This window comes from Zootoca vivipara, chromosome 10 (genome assembly GCF_965207765.1).
Source record: "Zootoca vivipara chromosome 10, rZooViv2.hap1.1, whole genome shotgun sequence".
NCBI classification, from domain to species: domain Eukaryota; kingdom Metazoa; phylum Chordata; class Lepidosauria; order Squamata; family Lacertidae; genus Zootoca; species Zootoca vivipara.
In genome coordinates, this window is record NC_142593.1 from 46448507 (window position 1) to 46472634 (window position 24128).

A 24128-nucleotide genomic window follows, 5' to 3' on the forward strand; every position below is an offset into this window, starting at 1 on the left:
AAACAAACACCCAAAGGCATAAAACAACATTACTGACTGTAAGTGCTCATCCCGCAATATTATAAACAAGGATGAATGCTACCCTACCCCCTAAATGATGAACACCAAACAGGCAGGGCCATCGTACAAAAGGATCCCAGTGAGGGGGGGGGGAATGTCCTGGGTAAACAGTTGATAATGATGGTGCCAGGAATACTTTACTGGGGAGAGGATCCCACAATGGAGGAGCCACCACTGAAAAGGCCCATTCACATGTTGCCGTTCTCCATAACTCGTTGGAGTGGGCACACCAAAGGCAAGGTCTAGGTAGTACAAACTGGAGGCTGCCCATCTGTCCCTAGTACTATGCAGCTCGAGTTGCTGGCAAGGGGGAAGAACCATTTGCTGCTTTATCTCAGGGAGCAAAATGTGTTGGGCAAGCCCTGAAAAGAGAGGATGGCTTCGTGGATACAAGAGCAAAGGAAAAGAGCAGAGGAAGAGGGGTGTGGATGTATCTGGGTGACAAATCGAAAGCTCCGGAGTCTATTGTACACTGATGCACATCAAAGGGAGAGTGAGTGGAGCAGAAAGAACCGGGCATGTGAACTGTGTGCGTGTGCAGGCAGCACCACAGAAATTTGCTAGAAATGATACAAAAAAGTACAACTGATGTCTTACTAACCCTTCATCAGATGTGTGCCCCGGGCAACCTTATCGCCCAGGCTATTTGGCACACCAGTATCTATTAATCAGTACCTGCACGAGATGTTCTACTTCTGAAAGAACAGAACAGTGAATGCTCTCTCTCTCTCTCTCTCTCTCTCTCTCTCTCTCTCTCTCTCTCTCTCTCTCTTTCTCAAAGTTGTGACTCACAACTGAGAGGATTTGATTTCTAAGAAAAATGCCATTTCAAGGAACTGCCTGTTAAGAATGAGGAATTGCAACAAGAGTGACTTCAGAGTGACTCACAGCTTCCAGAAGGAAAGGATTAAGAAATTTCCATGAGATCTGTTGTTTCTCCCCACTCAGCTCCAAGGAACCCTGGGGATACTTGGAGGGCTTATCAGGAGTGCCTCAATGTTCAGCAGTAAGAGGACATGCTTCCTTGAGTTGTATCTCCGTATAGATGAAAACAATATCACTAAAAGAAGAGTGATGCCATTAACCAAGGGCTGAAATAGAACTATCTATTGTATTCGAAGTTAACCCTGCTCAGAGTAGACCCATTCAAATTAATGGGCACAACTAGTTTAAGTTCCTTAATTTCAACAGATCTACTCTAAGTAGGACTAAATTTGGATGCAACCCTATTTGCTTATACTTGTGGGTTGTGACTTGATTTAGAAGTGGGTTGCACCATGGGGCACCAAACCATTTCCATTTTTAAAAAATAGGCCGGGGGGAAGGGGAGTTGGATAAAGAGAAAGAGAAAGAGAAATGAAGTTACAGGAGACCAGGCAAGGGGTCTTTTCAGTAGTGGTACCCACATTGTGGAATGTTCTCCCGCCATATGTCAAAGAGGTAAACAACTATCTGACTCTTAGAAGACATCTGAAGGCAGCCCTGTATCGGGGTTGTTGTTTTTTTAAATGTGTGAGGTTTTATTGTGTTTTTAATATTCTGTTGGGAGCCACACAAAGTGGCTGGGGCAACCCATCCAGATGGAAGGGGAATTATTATTATTATTATTATTATTATTATTATTATTATTATTATTGATATTGTTATTGTTGTAATATAGGGTTCACCCACACTCCCGCTTGTCCCATGCCTAGAAAGTATGGGTCCAAGTTGTTTTCAATTTGTTTTACACTAGGCAAGGTTCTGAGTGGTTTTCCCCTAGTCCCACTACTTTCCTCGGGAATATCTACTCTTTAGGCAATAAATCGTCTCAGGTGTCAATCCAGAGAAATCCCAATTGATGTTTGCTCTGGTTTTGCAGTAAAGATGGGGTTTCCCAGGGGGAAAGTGGAGGGGCAAGGGCAAGTCTGGATGAGCCCATAGATACAGGTGAAAATTAGAATATCGTCGAAATATGCATTTATTTCAGAAATGCAACTTATTTTTTTCCCTTTTAATTTTTACAAATGCTTTCTTTTGGAAATTCCACAGTAATAAAACAAGTAGTTACAATAATACAAAAATAAACATCGCTATTACATTTCATTAATTCCATTGCATTTATAATTGACTCGCCTAACGACAAATAATTACAATTACAACAAATAAAGGCTTGACATATCTTGCTTTGCATGTCATGCATCTATCTTATACATTGGTTTCACCTTTTAAGTTGCGTTACTGAAATAAATGCACTTTTCGATGATATTCTAATTTTCTGAGTTTCACCTGTATACCCAGTGATTGCAGCAGAAATGCTGCACTCCAGCTATGCTGTTTACATCCCATGCAAAAACTCTGCATTCATAGCACTGTAGTTACTAGCAAGTGAAGCAAATGGTACTAATAACAAAAGGAAAATGTTAGCCAATGGAGGGCTGTAAATCATTATCAGTTCTAGTATGCTAGAAGAGACAGATACATACAACCAGCATTTCATTAACATATCTTCCAAATACCCAATAAATGGTCACATTAGTGAAAAATCAGTTATAGCATGTATTACTTGTTGCCACAGACTTGCCCTGCTGTGAAATCTCAAACAATCAAATTTGCTTAAGTATAATTATTTGCCTGTACTATACAGGATAGGGGACCCAGGTGGCGCTGTGGTTAAACCACTGAGCCTAGGGCTTGCTGATCAGAAGGTCAGCGGTTCGAATCCCTGTGACGGGGTGAGCTCCCGTTGCTTGGTCCCAGCTCCTGCCAACCTAGCAGTTCGAAAGCACGTCAAAATGCAAGTAGATAAATAGGAACCGCTACAGCGGGAAGGTAAACGGCGTTTCCATGTGCTGCTCTGGTTTGCCAGAAGCGGCTTTGTCATGCTGGCCACATGACCTGGAAGCTGTACGCCGGCTCCCTCGGCCAATAATGCGAGATGAGCGCGCAACCCCAGAGTCGGTCACGACTGGACCTAATGGCCAGGGGTCCCTTTACCTTTTACCTTTACTATACAGGATACACTTGATTCCTTAGAAACCAAAGAGGTTTGGGCCATTATTGCAAAATGATCTGGAACACAGATATATAACAAGGAAGGTCTGTTGTACTGACCAACGCAGTGGAGAGAGAAAAAAGAATTAAAGGGTGAACTACAAGCGACCAGCTGCCTTGAATTGCATATGGTGTGCTATAATGATGAACGATAAAAAGAACGAGTTATATCCAATGAAGCAATTGCGTAATATGGACAATCTAAGAATTTGGATGTACAGGAAAATTGTATACAATATTTGTATATTGTATATTCTGTTGGAAGCTCCCCAGAGTGGCTGGGTTAACCCAGTCAGATGGGTGGGATACAAAAAATCACCACCACCACCAACAACAATACTACTACTAATAATTATAAACTGCCTGGTTAACTAGTTTAGAATCCTTCGTCTCTATACTTAAAAGCCTGCACAGGCTGTGACCCACCAAGGCAAAGAGTAGCCCAACATGGGACTTGAGGCACCTCCTAGTTTACTTTTCCTCAGAGGCGGAGCTAGCTTCTCTGGCACCTGGAGCAGCGCACATGCTGTGCACCCATGGGGTGGGGCGAGTGGGGTGAGGGAGCCACGCCACTTTCCCAGCAGCCTTCATGCCTGCCCTCTCCAAAGTGCCATGCGCATAGATAGCAATATTTAATACGGGGTAATAAATAGTTGCGGTGCCTGCCTGGGGCTTCAAAAGCTTGGGATCTGCCAAGCCCCAGGCCAGCCAGCAAGGCCACAACTACATCACTTCTAGGCTGTGTTCAGCTTGGTGGGTCACAAGCTGCGAAGTCTTGCTTAGAAGCCAGCACTTCATCCACAAAGGAGCAACATTCGACATTACTCAGCAACATGCCACTGCTTTCTCCTCTGGATCCCTATCAGCTTCACAAGTGGAGATGCTGCCTCCTTATAAACCACACCCGTTAGCTTCTGCTCCTTTTATCTCACAAGTGATCTCTGAATAACACAGCTCTATGGGGTTTGTTTTCATGAAGTTTTAATCTTCTTGAAAAGAAACCTCTTTTTTGTTTTGTTTTGTTTTTTGCATTGCTGTTTATTCGATGAGTCTTGGGAGAGGCGGGTGCAGAATCCCTATCACCTTGGAACCTGACGTAAAGACATTCAACCTCGAACCTGATTGCCAGCATGCAGGACTAGCTGCAGGCTTTGGGGCTATCTAGGATGAGGTCTTCTCAACACTTTGTCATAGTAGGCCTCCCCAACCTAGAGAAAACCCTTGATCCCTCCCAAGCTCAAGGGCACCAAAACAATATAAAGAAACAACTTGTTAGATTGTCACCATTTATCATCAGCAGTAAGTATAAGGAGATACAGAGTGAGGAAGGTGGAGGTTGGTTCATAGCCTCCTGTTCCATATATCATGCATGCAAAATTTGGAGATGTAGGGTTCCCTAACAGCTGTCTTCTTCAAGGTTTTTTTTAAAATATTTTCTAGAAGCAGCAAGGGAAGATATATTGATCTCCAGTCCTCATGAAAGTAGAGATGAATGTCCAGTGGGTGAATATGCACCTCCATCTTTGATGAGAAAGTGTGTGGGAAAAGGACATGCTTCTTTGTATGTGTGTTTCCAGAATACATCCAATGACCATCATGTAGTAATGACTCCAAATAAGAAGAATCTGGCCTCCCTTTCCCTGAGCAAGACCTTTTCTCCTGTTTTGGGAAATTCTGGACACTCTCTGCAAAAATATTTATGGTTTTAAAATGCCACATTTGCCCTCATTGCCATTTAATTTAACTGAGCAGTGATAACTCATATGAATGTTGTCAGTGATGTCACAATAATATCTGATAAGATGGTATCAAGAATGGTACAAGTGCTGATTACAACCGTCAACTACACAGACACACAGAGCGAAGGTCAGCGAGGGCAAATGAGGAAGCGGAGGAGGGCCAATGGCACTGAGAAACAACAACCATGGGAACAAACAGGTCACCAAAGCACGTGCCAATTTTGAGCAGCCTGTTGCAGAACATTCAGCATAGCCCCAGTAAATGCCCTCTCTTCCCAAGCAAAACGGTTGTTACAATTGTATATAGAGACTCTGTAAATGAAGAGGTCTGTTTTCACTTCACAGCACTTTGTATTTCCTGAATGTAAAAAAAAGAAAAGACATTCCGGATCCCTGTGTACTTACAGGGAAACAGATACTTACGTGAAGCTTGTACGGCTGGTAGCTGTTAATCAAGTCTTGAATGAAGGGGTGCTGCAAAAGAAGCGCCACTGGGATGGGCTTCAGATCTTCGGATCCAAGATCCTTGTATACCTTAATGAAATGCTTCAAGGGAACATACAAACAGCTTACTGTATTAGGAAAGTGTAGCAATTTGGAAAGCAACAATCAGAACGCTGTCAGAAGCAGCTCACCTAGTGGGACAGAGCCTCGGCACTGGCTTCCTGGCAGCAGCATTGCTGCAGATTACCAGCAAGAGGAAGAACAAGGCAATGGAGAGACTGGGCACACTGATGGGACCACCGGATTGGCTCTGATGGTGAGCTGCCAGCCCTGATCTCCCTACTACCTTCCCTCCTAGGAAGTCGCTGTGATGCTGGGCTGCAAACCATTTCGGCAAGGCAGGGATGAACATCCTTTATGGCCACGGGGACTGCTGTATTCTACTGAGTGTGGCCTGGGGGGCTGTGACTCTATTTTGCTATGCAACTGTTAGGCAGTCAGGCTCCATGAAATATTTAGCAACTACAGAGAGTGCTTCAAATGTCTAACACTTGGCCATAAGGATGGTCATATGGATGGTGACTGCTTCACACGCTTTATCCCAGTGATCCTTACAATAGGTCCATTAAGTCCTTAGCATTATCCCCATGCTGCAGGTAGGAGTCTGAGGCTGTGGCTTGCCTGTGCACAAGCTCAGGGAACTGGTAACTTCCAGTCTCACAATGCTAGCTGCTATACTGTACACTCAGAATAAAGGCCATTACATGACGCGGGTGGCGCTGTGGGGTTAAACCACTGAGCCCAGGGCTTGCCGATCAGAAGGTCGGAGGTTCAAATCCCCGTGACGGGGTGAGCTCCCATTGCTCGGTCCCAGCTCCTGCCAACCTAGCAGTTCGAAAGCATGTCAAAGTGCAAGTAGATAAATAGGTACCGCTACAGCGGGAAGGTAAACGGCGTTTCCATGTTCTGCTCTGGTTCACCAGAAGCGGCTTTGTCATGCTGGCCACATGATCCGGAAGCTGTACGCTGGCTCCCTCGGCCAATAACGCGAGATGAGCGCCGCAACCTCAGAGTAGGTCACGAGTCGACCTAATGGTCAGGGGTCCCTTTACCCTTTCCCTTTACATGAGACATCCGTGGAGAGACACAACTTTTTTCAGGGCACATGTAACTGTGCTATTTTCCTTAAAAGTAAAACTGTGAGGAAACTCTCTTGCCACATCTTGATTTAAGTTGGTTAAGACCACGACTAGAGTCTATTTCTTTATTTAATTCACACCCCGCCTTTCCTCACAAATCAGCCTGAGGGGCTTCCAGCTGGCTGTCCGTGGTGAGCGTTTGACAACCTGATACTTAGAACTCTGTGTATTCTTACATGACACACACAGACACACACGTTTGTGTAGTTTTCCTATATTTATGGATCTCCCCATCTCTGGAGGTCCCAAGTGAGCCCTAGCCTGGTCATATTTCAGAAGCAGTAGAAGGCCGTTTAGACTGGGCTGCTATTGGTTGACAAAAGTTAAGCAATCCTGCTTAATCTTTAAAATTGTAATAAGTGACACGTTACCTGCAACGAGCTTCTGGACAAGAGTAGGATACTAGATTAATTAAACAAGCATTGGAACCATTCGCTGGTTTACCAACCTCGTAAGTATCCTCTGGTTTCAGATAACCACTAAATCTGTGGTTGTCAGCAGCTTTGTTTGTTTCATGCTGAAACACTTTGAGTAGTGTATCCAGAGAAATGTTTCCTTCATTGGTGAAAGACTCAGCTTCCTCTTCCTTTTCCTTCTCTTCTTCTTCCTCTTCACTTTCCTCAGCAGCCTCCTCCTCTTCCTGCTCATCCTGTCCGTCACTTATCAGCTGCTCAGCAGAAGGAACATACTGGGGATGGAAAGTATGACAGATTGGAATAGCTTGCTAATGATCAGATGATTAAGCTTGGTGGCTACTAAGGGAGGGAGGAACTGTCAATTTCAGTTCTCTCTGTTTCTCATTTTTCTAATCTTAAATTCAGTTTGCCACCTTCTGCAACAATTTGTGATAGCCTTCATAAAAATTCATTAGAATTTTGTGCAACCTTCTCCTCTTAACAAAGTCTTATAAGGAGTTTTGGCTAATGTGCACATTTTGGGAACAATTTCCCTTGATATAATTCATGTTTGTATGCCTTTTTCACTAACATTATTTTTTTCATGATATATACATTCCTCCCGATATATGCATTTTCATAAATATTGTGTGTTTGTAGAGCTGCATTGCAAAATTCAGACAAGTGTGAATTTGTACTGCTAGGATCTAATGCACTTCTTTAGGGAGGGCATTCAAGACTGGCACAATCACTAGAAATCTATACTATTTTTAAAATGGTTTAACTGTTGAGGATCCTAAGAACTGTAGTTTTGTAAGTTTGTTGGGAAGTCTATTGAGAAAAGCTTAGCCTGCATTGCAGAACTGAGATTCTCAGTGGTTCCTGAAGAAAAGCATGTACTCTGTTATACTAATCTGATTAGAAATATCAGGCTGAACCATCCCTATCTCCTAATATATATAGTGGAAACTATTCTTCTTTATTATTATTATTATTATTATTATTATTATTATTATTATTATTATTATTATTCACCAACCCTTCACCCTAGGGTCCCAACATGAAAACACAATATAAAAAACAATTTGCAACAATTTGCAACCACAAAAAATGGATGGGTCCTTGTGTGTGTGTGTGTGTGTGTTCGCCATTTCCCAGAAGCTATACAATGAAAGTGGCAGATGCACCTCTTTGCAGAGTTCTACAATTTAGGGGCTGCCACAGGGAATATCATCTCCTGGAAAGTCTCCCCCAACCCTCTGAGGGTGGAGGAACTACCTCTGTCAATCTTAGCACCCAAAAGGGTCTGTAGGGAGGGAGAGAGTTTTCAGATATTGGAGGCCTAAACTGTTTAGGGCTTCAAACACTAATGTGAACACCTTGAATTAGGCCTGGAAATGAACTGGCAGCCAGTGTGGCTGTTTTAAAACAGAGGTTATGTGACATCTAAAAGAGATATAAATGCAACCCTAGCCAGTAATGTAACTGCTTCATTGTGGGCCAGTTGACATTTCTGAGCAGAAGAGATGTCCGCATCATGCCATGGCCTTCAGACTCATGTGGTGGGATTCTGAAAGGCATCAAAAGCACTTTCGAAATCTTTAGTGACTGTTAGTGAGACATATGGTGTCAACTTCTGCTGCCAGGACGTCATTATTTGTTTCTCCTCCCCGTTGTCTTCTTCTTTTCTATATTACTGAAATAGTACAATTTCATTATCCAAGAAAGAGTATTAAAAAAATAAAAAACATCAGAGGGAAGCAGTAATTAAAGAGGTTCTTTATCAACAATGGTACTGCCACACGCCACAGAAAAAGACCAAAGGGTGGCAGAGCTTGCAAGCAGATTTTAATTGAAGGCATTTACAGCCCTGAAAAGCATCCACAGCACTTGACACAATGGACAGGCTGATTGAACAGACTGCATTTCCATTTTAAAAAAGTGGGGAATGGGAGGGACTGTGCAGGGATCATTGGGATGCAATGGCATCAGCAATAACATCATCTTGATTCTCTAGAGAAAGTGAGCGAGCAGAAGATGGCAACTCCAGACTAAGGAGAAAGTGTGGAAACAACCCAGAACAGAAAGGGTGATTAAGTGAAAAATATTCAGAATTAGCATTCTCATTTCAGTTTGGTGCAGCCAGTGTAGACTGAAAACAATTTAACAGCCCAGCTTTAAGGAATAAGAAATTCAATTGTCACCAGCAAATGCTAAATTATTGTCAAGATCAACAGCACATTTACCCGTGGGGGAACAGGAGGGAGTTCCTGTTTTTTCCTGTGAATGTGTGTCCCTGTTGCGACACTGAGGGCCCGATAGATACCATTGACAGAATCAGGATCGGATGCAAAATAAAGGAGCATCTCTGTGTAGTTTAGCTGAGGAGGGTCTTTTTCAGGATCAGCAAATAAAGTAAAGAAAAACTGTAAAAGAAACATGCTTCAGTTAATTGACGTAGAGGATATTGTATGAGAATAATCTATCCAAGTATACATGCAATGTCCGAACCATTTCGCAAGTCTTTCCAATGAGGAACATCTCTGCACTGGGAAAACATCGTGTGGTTTCAATGCGCATGTAGTGATCTGCAGCAATTTTGAATTGGGTATTTTCATACTGAAGTCCACTTTCCACTCATGTGGGACAATGTGGTTGCCACTGCAACCAGGAATGTATAAAAACTTAAGGGGGGGGGAATTCTGGAACAAATCTTAAAATGTCTGGCGATATGGCTGGCTCAGCTTTCTGCCGGTATGGTTGGGCTACCTTGTGTGTTAGTTCTGTCAGTTTTGTGTTGGACAAACAGGCCAAACCCTACGCCAAAGGATAAAAGGACATAAATGTGACATCAGGAATCACAAGACAAAGAAAGCAGTAGGAGAACACTTCAATCTCCCAGGACATTTTATACAAGTTCTCAAAGTAGCTGTCTTATTCCAGAAAAAAATTCAGAAACAGACTGGAAAGAGAAGTTGCTGAATTGCAACTCATTACCAAGCTTAAAACCATGGAGAGACCTGGTCTGGATAAGGACATTGGATTATTATCTCATTATACATGATAAAGCTTTCTTATGCCATCTTACTCCTTGCTTTTTCCTGCAAGACCAATTGCAGTTGTTAACAGTCGTTAACAGGTTTACCACTTCTATCAGCCAATCACCCATTCTCACCACCCTTCTGAGTAATACCCCTCCCCACCTTCTGACTATACATAAGGGTCTGGTGACTTCTGTTTCAATGTATCTGAAGAAGTGTGCATGCACACGAAAGCTCATACCTATGACAAACTTAGTTGGTCTCTAAGGTGCTACTGGAAGGATTTTTTTTTTTGTTTCGACTACGTCAGATCAACACGGCTACCTACCTGTATTTTTTTACACTTACTTTTATAAGGTGCTCCTGGCGGTTAAATGGAAAAGGTTCTGTAGGGCTTTCTGGAATGGGTAAATCTTCACTTCCTTTAAACCACAGACCGACCTGGAATGACAGAACCATACAGTTGAAAGGGATTGCGTAGGTCAACTAGCCCAAACTGCTTGATTACTGCAGGATCCACAATGCAAAAGGCAAAAACTATAAGCATCCCTGAGAAATGTCTGTCCAACCTCTGTTCAGATCTCTAGCAAAGGATAACCCACCATCACATTCCACTGCTGAACAACTCTTACAATTATGACGTTTCTCTGAACGTTTAGCCAAATCTGCTTCTCCGCTAACCCGTTGCTTCCAGTCATGTTCTCTGGAGCAACTAAGAACAAGTCTTGTCTACCATGCGGCAGCTCTTCAGATATTTAAATACAACTACCATTCTTTATTCCATCTTAATCTCTTTCCTCATAGGACTTGATTTCTATACTTCTCACCATTCTGGTCATCTGGACATAAAATGTTCTATCCAACCAAATCATTGCATGCAAATGGAACAACTTTCACAAGTTTCAACATAATTTACCCTTCCTCTCTCTTCCCCCCATGTGCCACTCAAATTTGGTCTGGGGCTTTTCTGGGGGTGGCGCCAAGGTGCATAAAAGGAGGAAAGGGAGGGGAAGTTCTGTTGCATTCACAGATGTCGTTCTGCACGTGCAATGATTTACTTGGATACAACCCAAAGAATGGTTATTATTCATGTCCCTCTTTGGACACTTTAAGAACTAAATACAAACGCCCAGGAGGATCCAACCAAACACCCATTTAGTCTAGTATCTTGTTTCCCAAAGTAACCAGATACCTCTGGGAAATCTGCAGGCTGAGTTTCAAGGCAATAGCTTGCTTTTAACTGCTATTAAGTATTAAGGCTTATTAGGCAGATATGGAGGCACTGCTGTTGCTAAGGTCACACAGTCACATAATCATTGTTGCTAATGACTACCATGCCAATCTCTCTCAAGGCTCATCTGTTCAACTCTAGAATAGATATATATCCTTTGAGTGCAGTGATATATAATTGATTTTATGATTAATTTTTTTAAACATGTTTTTGTGCACAGATTTATAACTGTGTGTGTTAATACACACACACACACACACACACTCCTTTTTCTGGTGCAGGTATTTATGAAAACTAACATGTAACAGCAGGATACATTCAAGGGAGGGAAAAACTGTACTTGGAGAGACAGCAAAAATTGATTTCCATGCTAGGTCACATACAGCAACAGCCAGACTTCAGTGACGCATTAAATGAAACATTCTTGTGTTTCAAAATGAGTCAGTGATTCTGGTTCTAGAATCAGGGAAAAATTGACAGCTGAGGAGGATAAAAAGAAAGTTGCAGTGGCTAGTTTTAGATGAAATGGGGCAACTTCTTCATCTACTACTCATCCAACAGTAATCTGCAGACAGAACTCCATGCACAGGGGCCTAGGGAGAATGCCTGACCCAGGATGCAAGCCGGTTACCATAAGAGGAAAACCAAGCCTTAGTGGCTGTTATTGAAGAATGTTTAGGCACGCTATATTATCAGCCATCTAAATCTCGTCATGATTGCTGGTGCAGTTCAGAAGAATGTTAGAGCAGAACAGGCAACATTCTGAACAGTGAGCCAATGGAGCATGTACACAAAGTGCTCTCGCTGTCTCTCAAACTACAAGTTTTAGAATGTAGTGTTTGTGCACATGTATGTATGTATGTATGTATGTATGTATGTATGTATGTATGTCTGCAATGATGTATTGCAAGTTTCTTAGTTTTGCTGGCATTTCCTAGGCATGAGGCAAGAAAAGCTGACTGTACTAGCTGACTGGCAACAGGAGGGAGGGGCTCACACCATAGTAAGAAGAGACCAAGTCCCCCTGTCTTTTTTGGGGGGGTGTATAAGAGAAAAGCGCAAAATAAAGCACTTGTACAGGAAACTCTGGGGAAGAAACTTTGACAAGACACCGTTCACATAATTTGCAGCTGCATGAATGGCTTCTAAAAGATCATCCTGAGTCCTTGTGTTGGACAGTGAAAAACAGTAATCCTTTGCTGTGTTCCCAATTAAGGTCTCTCTCGCTTCCCTCTTGCCCTGCTATTAGGAAAGTTCCCATTGGGGTGAATTAAAGATCCATCCTAAATGCAAGCAGCAAGTATAGGAGGTTCAATACAGATCAAGACTGCAACAGGAGGTGAAGGGTTGGGGCCCTCCCTGCCCCCCAAGTCCCAATTTGGATCAGGGCTTCTGCTATTGGAATTTGATTTCAAAAAGCCCTTCACACAACTGCTAACTGTGTGAATTGCATTCTCTTCTAGTTTGGCCCTGCAATGCACAGTTCAAGAGGCAGGAGAGCAGCATGGGCATGGTGCTCTACGTGACATGCTCACTGAAGAACTGTGTCCCAGAGTGCTTTCTTTCCACCAGGCGTATACTGTGCATAAAGTGGCCACCAAAATGTGGCATCAGGAAGGAAGGGCAGCCGTCATTCATCAGGGATGTTGAAACCTCCGTGGAAATGGAAGCCGATGCTGTTGATGCGCTCTGGAGCCTGTAAAACTTACGTGAGTAAATGATCTAGGCACCTGGTTTCCAGAGCATACAGAAAGACTAGCTCTAGATCCCAGGGCAAGGAACAGTATGTAGAGCAGCTGGAATCCATCTCCCATCAGCCCCAGCCAACATGGCCTGCAGTTAGGGATGATGGGAGTGCTAGTCCAGCAACATCTGGAGGGGGGGTTCAGGTTCCTTGCTCTAAGTGGAGAAAGCTTTTTCTTTAGCATTTCCCCCTGCGTTACCCCAACATGCCTCTCAACAAATTTATACCCATATTCTGTAGTTTCTTTTCCTACCCTCCCCTTCACACCCAACTTTTGCCTTGTGTTGCCTGGACTACAGAGTAGTTGTAGAAAAGCTATATCCATACATGCTATACTGTCGACTATGGCTATAAACACAACTCAGGTATGCATTGGGCAACAGGCTTAATCAAAGGGACCTAAAGAAGCTGAAGGGTACTGTCAGGGATGTAGTGACTACTCTTGAGTAACGACCTTCCACATGCTTGTCTTTCAGACTTTTTATTGATGCACATTATTTACAGTGTAACGAACTACTGATTCCATGTCTACCCGCTCGAGTCAGATTCCTGCACTGCCCCCCTCTGCATTCTGGACCAACATAAAAGCCTCGGAACTGAGAAGCGCCTCCCTTTCCTCCTCCTCCTCACATCCGGCGTCGGGGGGACGGGTCTTCTGTCTGACCGATTCCTGTCCTCTCTTTCCGCCTCCCTCTCTTCCTGCCTATGGAGCAGGGGCTCTTGGATGTTGCCAGAGCCCTGGCACTCCCTCTCCGTTTCCTGACTTCCCCCATCAGACCCTCCGCTCTCATGACTGCTGGGAGACGGGCTGCTTCGGATGAAGGGGGGTTCTCTGTAAGCCCTCCCCTTTACAGGTACAAATCAGTCCTATTTTTCAAAGCAGACTTGGGGCCCTGTTTCAAGCTTGTGCTAGGCCCAGAAATTGTGGTTCATCACTGGCTGCAGCAATGGAGCAGAAGGGGGTATCATGGAGGCATTTTTGCCGATGGTGTGTGCACACTCATTCCTGTATCATGTTCATTTAGAAGTTTCGCAGTGTTTCAGACTTCTCTGACCCCAGAAATGAATGTTTACACCACAGGAAAAGATGCGTCTGCTTGGTATAACACTTTCAAGTCTCTGAAAAGAAAACCTGACTACAGTTTGTCTCCAGCATCAATCTGTTCTATGGTGAAAATGAAAGCAGTTGACTTGAAAGCTACTTATGTTAGAAGGGTTCTTTGCAAGTCTAGAGATGATACTTAACATGGGAGGCAAAACCCAAGTCCACATCTTCAGTATATAAAAACAGATTCTTTTTCTTGTCAATATCATCTCGGACCAGAAGCATTCACAGCCCCAGTAAGCTAGAAAACCCAGTTCATATTATTTTAGCCTCATTAACTTCTGTGGGATTTCAACTGGGAAGTAACCAAATTTTATGGGTGGATTTAGATTTTTTTTTTTTAAAAAAAACTTTTTTTCTCAAAGACAACATCACTTACACATTTTTCTTGTTTCACTCAGATTTACCAGCCCAAAGATCAGAGAACTGATATCAGATACTGAACCAAAGGATGTTCTACCTAGCTTCCTGTGTTGACTCTGGAGCTGTTGGTATGTTTTTAGTCTCTGCCTATGCTGAGCATAATACCACAACTCTGCGTAGGTGGGTGAAATATTGAGAGCAGCATCTCTTTGTGGTTTTTCCATCCCTAGTGGCGACTGTTTCTTTTCCTTTTTCTGGTAAAATGTGTTGCCACATGATGGGGGTTTGCTTTTCCTTTTTCTAGTGAAAAGTTGCCTTTGTGCTGCCATTATTCAATTACTCAATGGCAGAAGAGAGCAGCAAACACAGGCATGAGCCATTAGCTGCCCAGGGTTGGCACCTAGGAAGCCGAGTGTAGAAAGGTGGGGGAGCAGGAGACAGGACTTAGCATCTCATCTGTCCCTCCAGACCCACTTTTCCTCACACCAAAATCATCCGCTAAACTGTTCCCTCCTGTAAGGGGGAAGGCTTACAGAGAACAGCCTCCCCTCATCAGGAGCAGCTCGTCTCCGAGCAGCAACGGGAGCAAAGGGTCTGATGGGCAGAGCCAGGAAATGGAAAGGGAGTGCCAGCCCTCGAGCAGCATCCAAGAGCCCTTGCTCCATAGGCAGGAAGAGAGGGAGGGAGAAAGAGGGGACAGGAGTCAGTCAGTCCGCAGGCCATTCCCCCCAACACCGGAATTGAGGAGGCGGAGAAAAGGGAGACGCTTCACAGTTCCGAGGCTTTTATGTTGGTCTAGAACCCGGCGATCGCCAGTGCAGGAATCTGATTCGGAGTGAGCAGACATGAAACCAGCAGCTCGTTACACTGTAAATAATGTGCACTAATAAAAGCATCTTAAAGACAAGCATGTGGAGGGTCGTTACTCAAGAGTAGCCACATCAACCCTGACACCTCCCATAGGTCAAAAGGTCTTGGGAGGAGATGCAGGAATTAGCCTTTTGGGATGACTATGATACATCTTACAGGGAATGCAATAATGCTCCTCACAAGTCGGAATGCAAAACCAACCTATTTGTTATAAATTACTACAGGTGGTGCTGTGGGTTAAACCACAGAGCCTAGGGCTTGCTGATCAGAAGGTCAGCGGTTCGAATCCCTGCGACGGGGTGAGCTCCCGTTGCTCGGTCCCAGCTCCTGCCAACCTAGCAGTTCGAAAGCACGTCAAAGTGCAAGTAGATAAATAGGTACCGCTACAGCAGGAAGGTAAACGGTGTTTCCGAGTGCTGCTCTGGTTCGCCAGAAGCGACTTTGTCATGCTGGCCACATGACCTGGAAGCTGTACGCCGGCTCCCTCAGCCAATAACATGATATGAGCGCGCAACCCCAGTCGGTCACGGCTGGACCTAATGGTCAGGGGTTCCTTTCCCTTTCCCTTTACTACAGTGCTAAGATGATAGGAACTCCACAGAACCCTACCCCAACCCCATCATGCACTTCTGAAGGAAGGGCAAGGGAGCACCACATGAAACTGACCTAAAATAAGATGGTCTGAAATGTTTAATTTGAAGTAATTTTGAAACTGACATGCACTTCTGATTAATTTCACACACACATGCCAGCCTATGTCATTTCTGAACCACAAGCCACTCTTACAACACAGTCCTATGCATGTCTACTTGGAAAGAAGTCTCACTGTGTTCAGAGAGGCTTGCTCTGAAGTCGGTACACTGGCCTTACAGTTAGCACATGGGGTGTGCTGGCTAAAATTAAATTAAAGCCAGCACAGTTAGCCTGTGCTGGCTAAAATTAAATTAAAAACCACATTGGTGCATGAATGACTAGGGGCAGAAGGAGCTGCCAGTTTTGGTTCTCTCCACTTCCCATTTTTTGCTATCTTAAGTTTAGTTCTCCACATTTCTGAAGCAATTTGTGTTTGTTTGTTTGTTTGTTTGTTTTAAAAATCCTCATGAAACTTCATTAGCGTTTTAGTGCACATTTCTTCTAAAAAACCACATATTTGTCTGCAGTGTTGACTAATGTCCACATCTTTGCAAACCATGTCTGTCACAGTGGCCGGAGTGGGCTACTTCAGAGTAACGACGCTACGCAGCTCTGCATTTTATTCTTTTATTGGTGCTGCGTATTTACAGTGCTGAAGTCATTGCTATTTACACGGAGTGATGTGGTCAGTCGGTTTCAGAACCTCCGAATGGCTTTTGGCGCGTCTTTCTCCAACACAAAAGCTTTGGCAGACCCATCCTCTTTCCCCTCCTCTTTCTGCGTAATTCCGGAGTTGGGGGGATGGGTCTCCCCCCCTTATTCGCCCCTTCCTGTCCCACCTGGGACCCTGGCTCCTCTACCTTGCCTGAGCCTTGGACACGACTTCCTGCTTCCCCACTGGCATCGGAACTCTCTCTGCTTTCCCCTGTGCTCGGGGATGGGCTTGAACTCAGGAGGGGAGGGACTTCGCGATATCCCCTGTCCCTCACATCCACCCCCCTCCCAAGCTCTCCTTCACCCCTCCCCAGGTCCCCCCCAGGTGTCGGTGACGACTGGAAGCCTAAGAACTCAGTGCTTTCCGAGCCCGTTGGTGTGAACACCTCCCCCCAGTCCTGCGAGCCCCCCCCTTCCGCCTGGGAGGACTGGAATCCCAAAAAGTCCGTGGCATCAGAGCTGGTAGGGGTAAAAATGTTCTGCCAATCTGCTCCTTCCTCTGACTGGGTGGATCTCGGTGACACCCATACCTCATCCTCTGGTTCCTCAAACTCCGCTTCCCAGCGCCATGGTGAACTGCTCTCCCGTGCTTCCTCCCCCTCCCCCTCCCTTTCCATGTGCCAGGGCTTGGGTCTGTGGGGAAAGAGGGCGTGAAATTCTTCTACCAGGAATTCCTCCTGTATCTGAGTGGCTGGGACCCATTCATTCTGGGACGGTGGAGCATCCTCCCATGCCATGAGGTACTCCAGGCCCCCCACCCCTCTCCGTGAATCAAGGGTGGCCGTGGCCTCATTGAGTTGCTCCCTGCCTTCCCTCTGCCCCCCTCCCTCGGGGGTTTGTTCGCTGTCTCGGAGCCTGCTGCTTTCCCTGTACGGCGACAGCAGCGATCTATGAAACACTGGATGCACCCTCATGTCCTCTGGCAGTGCCAGCCTGTATGCCACCGGGTTTACCTGCTGCGTGACCGTGAAAGGGCCCAACCTTCTGGGTGCCAGCTTCTTGCACCTCCCTCTGGTGGGAAGGCCCTCCGAGGACAACCAAACCTTGTCCCCCACCCTGATGACCTCCCCCGGTCGCCTGTGGCGATCTGCCCCCTTTTTGTACGCTTCCTTGGCCCTCTCCAAGTGTTCTCTGAGCTGCTGGTGCACCGTCTCCAGCTCCTCTGCCCAATCCTCTGCCTGCGGGCCCTCCTCCTCCTCCTCCCCCTCCCTCTCCGGGAAAGATCTGAGGTCGCGCCCGTAGTTGGCCTTAAAGGGCGACACCCCTGTGGAGACGTGCACTGCATTATTGTAGGCAAATTCTGCCAGTGGCAGGCGATCCACCCAGTCCGTTTGCCTCTGGCTGACGTAGCATCTCAGGTACTGCTGCAGAATGGCGTTGACCCTCTCTGCCTGTCCATTGGTCTGCGGGTGCCGAGCCGTCGACAAGCTGACCTCCACCTGCAGGAGGTTCATGAGCCGCCTCCAGAACCTGGAAACAAATTGGCGGCCACGATCCGAAATAACCCTTAAAGGTAATCCATGCAGTCTGAATACGTGATCCACAAACAGTTTGGCTGTCTCTTCTGCAGAGACCGCCCTGGCACACGGTATAAAGTGGCACATTTTGGACATGAGGTCCACCACCACCAACACTGCGGTCTTGCCCCTGGAAGAAGGCAGATCTGTGATGAAGTCCATGGACACCACTTCCCACGGCCTGTGTGGCGTGGCTAAGGGCTCCAGCAATCCCGGTGGCGCTGCTCTGACCACCTTTGCCCGCTGGCAGGTGTCACAGCCCCGTACATAGTCTCGAACATCTTCCCGCACCCCTGGCCACCAGAAGTGTCTCATGACTAAGTGTGTGGTCTTGTCCCTCCCAAAATGACCCGCCGTTGGGTTGTCGTGCATCTGCTTGAGGACCGTACGTCGAAGCTGGGTGGTGGGCAGGTACAGTGCACCCTTGTAGAAAAGCAGCCCCCTGCGTTCTGCAAAGTCTTTTGCGTGCTCCCCCCCCTCTCAGTTCTCTGAAGATGCGGTTGGCAAATTCATCCGCTGCCGTCAGTGCTGTGAGTTCTGCCTCGCTCACCACTGCTGCTCCGCAGGACCATGCTGACGGGGGGAAAATGTGCCTGGGTGCCGGTGGCACCTCCTCCTCCATGTACTCTGGCTTGCGGGATAGGGCATCCGCCCTGACATTCTGCTCTCCCGGGATGTAGTGTATGGAGAAGTTGAAGTTCGAGAAGAACTCTGCCCACCGTATCTGCCGCTGGTTGAGCACCCTGGCAGTTCTCCAGAACTCCAGGTTCTTGTGGTCTGTGCACACCTGGATGGGGTGCCTGGCGCCCACCAGGAAGTGTCTCCAGTGCTGGAATGCAGCGTGGATCGCAAGAAGTTCCCGATCAAACACCGTGTAGTTTCGCTCTGGCTGGGTCAACTTCCTGGAGAAGAAGGCACAGGGTCTCCACTCTCTGTTGGCGTCCAGTTGCAACAGAATGGCGCCCACAGCTTTATCAGAAGCATCTGTCTCCACGCGTAGGGGCGCGTCCTGAACCACGTGGAACAGGTTCTGGTCTGAGGCGAACACCCTCTTGAGGCTTTCGAACGCTGCTTGCGCCTCTGGTGTCCACCTGAACTTCTGCTTGCCTCTCAGGCAGTCAGTGATGGGAGCCGTAACGCGAGAGAAGTTCTTGATGAACTTCCTGTAGAAGTTGGCGAAGCCTAGTAGGCGTTGGGCATCTTTGCGCGTCCTGGGGCTGTGCCAGTTCAGGATGGCCTGCACCTTGTCCTTGTCCATCGCCAGCCCCTTGTCTGACAGCTTGTAGCCCAGGAAGTCCACCTCCTTGGTGTGAAACTTGCACTTCTCCAGCTTCACATACAGGTGGTTCTCCTTCAGGCGCTGCAACACCTCCCTGACATCTTTCACATGCTGCACTGGGTCATCGGAATAGATAAGGATGTCATCCAGGAAGACCAAGCATTTCCTGAAGAGGAGGGACCCCAGGACGTGGTGCATGAAGGCCTGGAAGCATGCTGAGCCCCCTTGCAACCCGAAGGGCATCACCAGATATTCAAAAGAGCCCAGAGGCGTGAACATCGTGGTTTTCCATTCATCGCCTTCCCGGATCCTGATCAAGTTGTACGCCCCCCTCAGGTCTAGCTTGGTGAAAATCTTGCCCCTGCGTGCCGCTGTCAGGAGATCATCCACTCTGGGCATGGGGAAAGCCACTGGCTCTGTCACTGAATTCAGCCGTCTAAAATCCACCACAAGACGGCGCTGTTGCGTGTCTTTCTTGTCCACCCAGAAGACCGGGCTGCCCCCTGCTGCCTTGCTTTCTCTGATGAACCCCCGCTTGAGGTTCTTGTCGATGAAAGCGCGCAGATCCTCCAGTTCCTGGTCTGACATGGCGTACAGCTTGGCTGGGGGTATAGTTGCCCCTGGCACCAGGTTGATCTGGCAGTCAAAAGGCCTGTGTGGGGGTAGGTGGTCGGACTCCGCTTCGCTGAAGACCTCCTGCAGGTCCCAGTACGGCTTGGGTATCGCCTCACCCCCTTTGATGTGCATGGTGGCCACCGTGGCTATTGGAGGCCCCTCCCCTGGTTGGTGCTGCATGCAGTGTTCCAGGCAAAAGTCCGATCCAAAAGTGATGCATCTCTGGTGCCAACTGATGGAGGGGTCGTGGCGCGCCAGCCAGCTCATGCCCAAGACGATGGGGGGGTCTGAGATGGTGGTGACGTTGAATGCCAGTGTCTCTGAGTGCCTTCCCACCGTCATTCTCATGGGGGGGGGGTTTGATGGGTGATGGCCCCTCCCAGCAACTCTCTGCCGTCAATGGTTGCCACGTGCAGAGGAAAATCCAGCTGCAGAAGCTGGATCTGGTGCTGTTCTGCAAAGTTCCTCGAGAAGAAGTTCGCTGACGCCCCACTGTCAATTAGGGCGAGGACCGTCAGGGGATAGCCATTTGGGAGCGTGAGCGTCACTTCTAGAACCACTCCTGCTCTGGGAGGGGTGGGCTGGCTCTGCTCCTCTCTGTGCGGGTGGGTGGGCTGGGGCTGTTGTCTGCTGACTGTGCCTGGCTGCTGCCCCTTGTCTCTTGCAGCCAGGCTTTCCCGTTTCCCTGCTGTGGTGCTGCTTCAGTGGGGGAGGGCACAACCGTTCCCGCCTTTCCTTGCCACTCTCTGCGATGAGGGCAGTCTCTGACGAGATGCTGGGGGGAGTTGCAGAGAAAGCAATTCCCACCCCTTCCCTCCTTGCGTCTTGGCGCCGCTGGGGTTTGAAAAGCCCGCGCGCACGCGCTATCAATCTGCATGGGTTCCTGGTCCTGGCTGGCCCCAGGCGTGGCTTGAAAGGGTTGTTGGGGGAGTGGCTTCTCCTGCGACCGTGGGAACCAAGCCCGCTTTGCGCGCGTTGCTTGCTTGTCGCTCCACCGGGATTCCTGTCTCACCCCCACCGCCAGAGCCGCTTTGCTCAGCTGATCCATATTACTGGGCTTTGGACCTCTCGAGAGCTCATCCTTCACCTCCTCATGCAACCCCAAGTAGAACGCCGCTTGCATTGGGGGTGACTCTAGTTCCCACCCCAATCTGTGCACCAGCATGGTGAATTTCGCCCAATACGCGCGAACTGTCATATTTCCTTGGCGTAAATTATGAAGTTCCTCCTTAGTCTGGTCCATATGACTATCGGACGAATACATCGTTTTCAAACCTTCTAGAAATAGTTTGACATTCTTCATGCAAGGATTCTTTGTTGCGATTAACGGTCTTAGCCACTCCCTGGCTGCCCCGGTAAGGTGCTCCACAATAAACGCTACCCTGTGCTCATCATCAGGGAACTCATCGTGGTGCAGCTCAAGAGCATACACAATCTCAGTCTCAAAGCCCTGATATTCCCTCGGGTCTCCATTGAACTTGCTTACTAGGGTCCCGGCTCTCCTTCCTGGCAGCACTTGGACTTGGGGTGCCCCTCCCGCCTTGTTTTTCTCTGCATCCAGCTTGTTTTGGAGGTCTACCGCCACCGCCCTTAATTCCTGCTCTCTTTCCTGTAGCGCTCTCACCTGTTCCGCAAGTTGTAGCCGGTCGTCCTGGACCTTCTTAGTCTCTTCTTTAGCTGCCTTCAATTCCCCCTGCGCCTGCAGCGACAGCTGCTGCAGTTCTTGCTGGGCTTGCTCCGCGATCTGCCGCCATCTCTCCGCCTCTGACACGCTCATCCCGGCAACTCCAAAGTAGCCCAAAAAGGATTCGGAGGTTGCTGTCACAGTGGCCGGAGTGGGCTACTTCAGAGTAACGACGCTACGCAGCTCTGCATTTTATTCTTTTATTGGTGCTGCGTATTTACAGTGCTGAAGTCATTGCTATTTACACGGAGTGATGTGGTCAGTCGGTTTCAGAACCTCCGAATGGCTTTTGGCGCGTCTTTCTCCAACACAAAAGCTTTGGCAGACCCATCCTCTTTCCCCTCCTCTTTCTGCGTAATTCCGGAGTTGGGGGGATGGGTCTCCCCCCCTTATTCGCCCCTTCCTGTCCCACCTGGGACCCTGGCTCCTCTACCTTGCCTGAGCCTCGGACACGACTTCCTGCTTCCCCACTGGCATCGGAACTCTCTCTGCTTTCCCCTGTGCTCGGGGATGGGCTTGAACTCAGGAGGGGAGGGACTTCGCGATATCCCCTGTCCCTCACAATGTCTACTAACAGAATGCATTTTGCTATGCTATTTTCACCAATACCTTGATATTTTTGCACATTTCCCCCTGGTATATGCATGTTTGTGAACACTATGCGCTTGGGGCACAGCACTGCAAAATTCAGATGAGAGCGAGTTTTCAAGGAAGCCCGTGATTTGGCTTCCATATTGTGCAAATTTGGTAAACCGGGCTTTAAATGTGAATGGAACTGAATTTTCCCTCCACCCCAATTCAGGGCTTGTGGCCCACAGGATGTGAAGGCTGGCTGGCTGCTTGTCCCACTGGTTTCATTGGGACTCACAGCCACAAAGAATAAAACTGGAGGAAAGAAAGAACTGGGACCTGATCATACTCTTCCTCTGTGACAAAGCCCGATCCATCCACATCCACTTCCTGGAATCTCTGCAGCGTTTCGAGAAACTCCGTCACTGAGGGCTGAGGCCAAGGCTGGGAAGCTGCTTGCAAGAATATACGCCAATCCACAGTGTCCGAGTCTACTGTTAATGCTGCCGCCAGGCCCTGCAACTGTAACATCCAAAATACACAAGTTTATGTAACACAGTAAAAATAAGTGGAATGGGTAATTAAGGGCAGGGCCATTTTATGCACTGTGTATCTCATACAGACAGAAGAATACTTTGGTTTCAAAATCACGGACTGCTCCCCAAACAGACAGAAAGCTGAAACTGGGCAGAAATATAGTCCATGACATCAATTGACGGAAACGTTTTTCAAAAGAGACATTTTAATGCCTTGGATCAACACAGGACTTCTGCTTTGTGACACGAGACAGTGCTCCAGCAGAAAGCAAGGGACCCTTGCCTCCATTTGAATGCAGGCAAATATTTGTAGCTGGCTGGCTGACTGAACTCAAAGAGTGCTCACTAAATATTCCTTGTCATCCTGGGAAAAGTGACGAGGGGTGTCACAGGGTTCTGTTCTGGGGTTCGTTGTTGTTCAATGTCTTTACAAATGACAGATGAAGGAATTGAGGGGATGCTGATCAAATCTGCAGGCGACACCAAACTGAGAGGGGTAGCTGATGCTGCAGAAGACAGAATCAGGATTCAAGATGACCCTTAGAAGATTGGAGAATTGGGCCAAAACTGACAAAATGAATTCCGAAGGAGGATGTTGACAAGCTGCAACGTGTGCAGGGGTGGTTGACCAAGATGATCAAGGGTCTGGAAACCAAGCCTTATGTTTAGCCTGGAAAATAGGAGACTGAGAGGAGATACGCTAGCCATCTTCAAATATCTAAAGGGCTGTCAAAATAGAAGATGGGGCAAGCTTGTTTTCTCCTGCACTAGAGGGTAGGACCAAAACCAATAGATTCAAGTCACAAGAAAGGAGATTCCGACTAAACATCAGGAGGAACTTTCTGGTGGCAAGAGTTGTTTGACAGCAGAACAGGCTCCCACGAGAGGTTGTGGACTCTCCTTCCTTGAGGGTTTTTAAGCAGAGGTTGAATGGCCATCAGTCATGTATGCTTTAGCTGAGGTTTCTGCTATGCAGTGGATTGGACTAGTATGACACTTGGGTCCCTTCCAATTCTATGATTTCAACAAGCCTCCACAATTCCACCTACAAGTATTGGATTATGGAAGGAAGAAATTTTCAGTGGCTGCCCGGCATACAACAAATTGACATGGCAGCCAGGATCCTATCTTTGCAGATAACAAGCTGGGTTTATTCACTAGTACTGTTGTGTACCTGATCAATTTCGTAAGCAAAAAAGATGTACGTCTCACAGAAATTGCAGTGCAATCTGGTTTACTTCCATAGTCATTCTTTTTATGGTAACTACATTTTATTGTTTTGTGGATGGCTAATGCAGTGTTTCCCAACCTTGTGCCTCCAGATGTTTTGGGACTACAACTCCCATCATCCCTAGC

At 47.1% G+C, this 24128-nt stretch overlaps 1 protein-coding gene across 2 annotated transcripts in view; it reads right to left on the reverse strand.

Moving 5' to 3' along the window:
* LOC118077328 (sperm flagellar and cilia associated 2) overlaps window positions 1-24128 on the reverse strand; it is a 104814-nt gene that overhangs the window by 2239 nt on the left and 78447 nt on the right. For both annotated transcript variants that reach the window (XM_088653329.1, XM_060280324.2), the window contains exons 32-36: window positions 22576-22758; window positions 10260-10352; window positions 9117-9296; window positions 6924-7163; window positions 5256-5378 (exon numbers count right to left, since the gene is read on the reverse strand). In XM_088653329.1, coding sequence (XP_088509455.1) covers window positions 5256-5378; window positions 6924-7163; window positions 9117-9296; window positions 10260-10352; window positions 22576-22758 — 819 coding nt within the window. The remainder of the gene's footprint in view (window positions 1-5255; window positions 5379-6923; window positions 7164-9116; window positions 9297-10259; window positions 10353-22575; window positions 22759-24128) is intronic.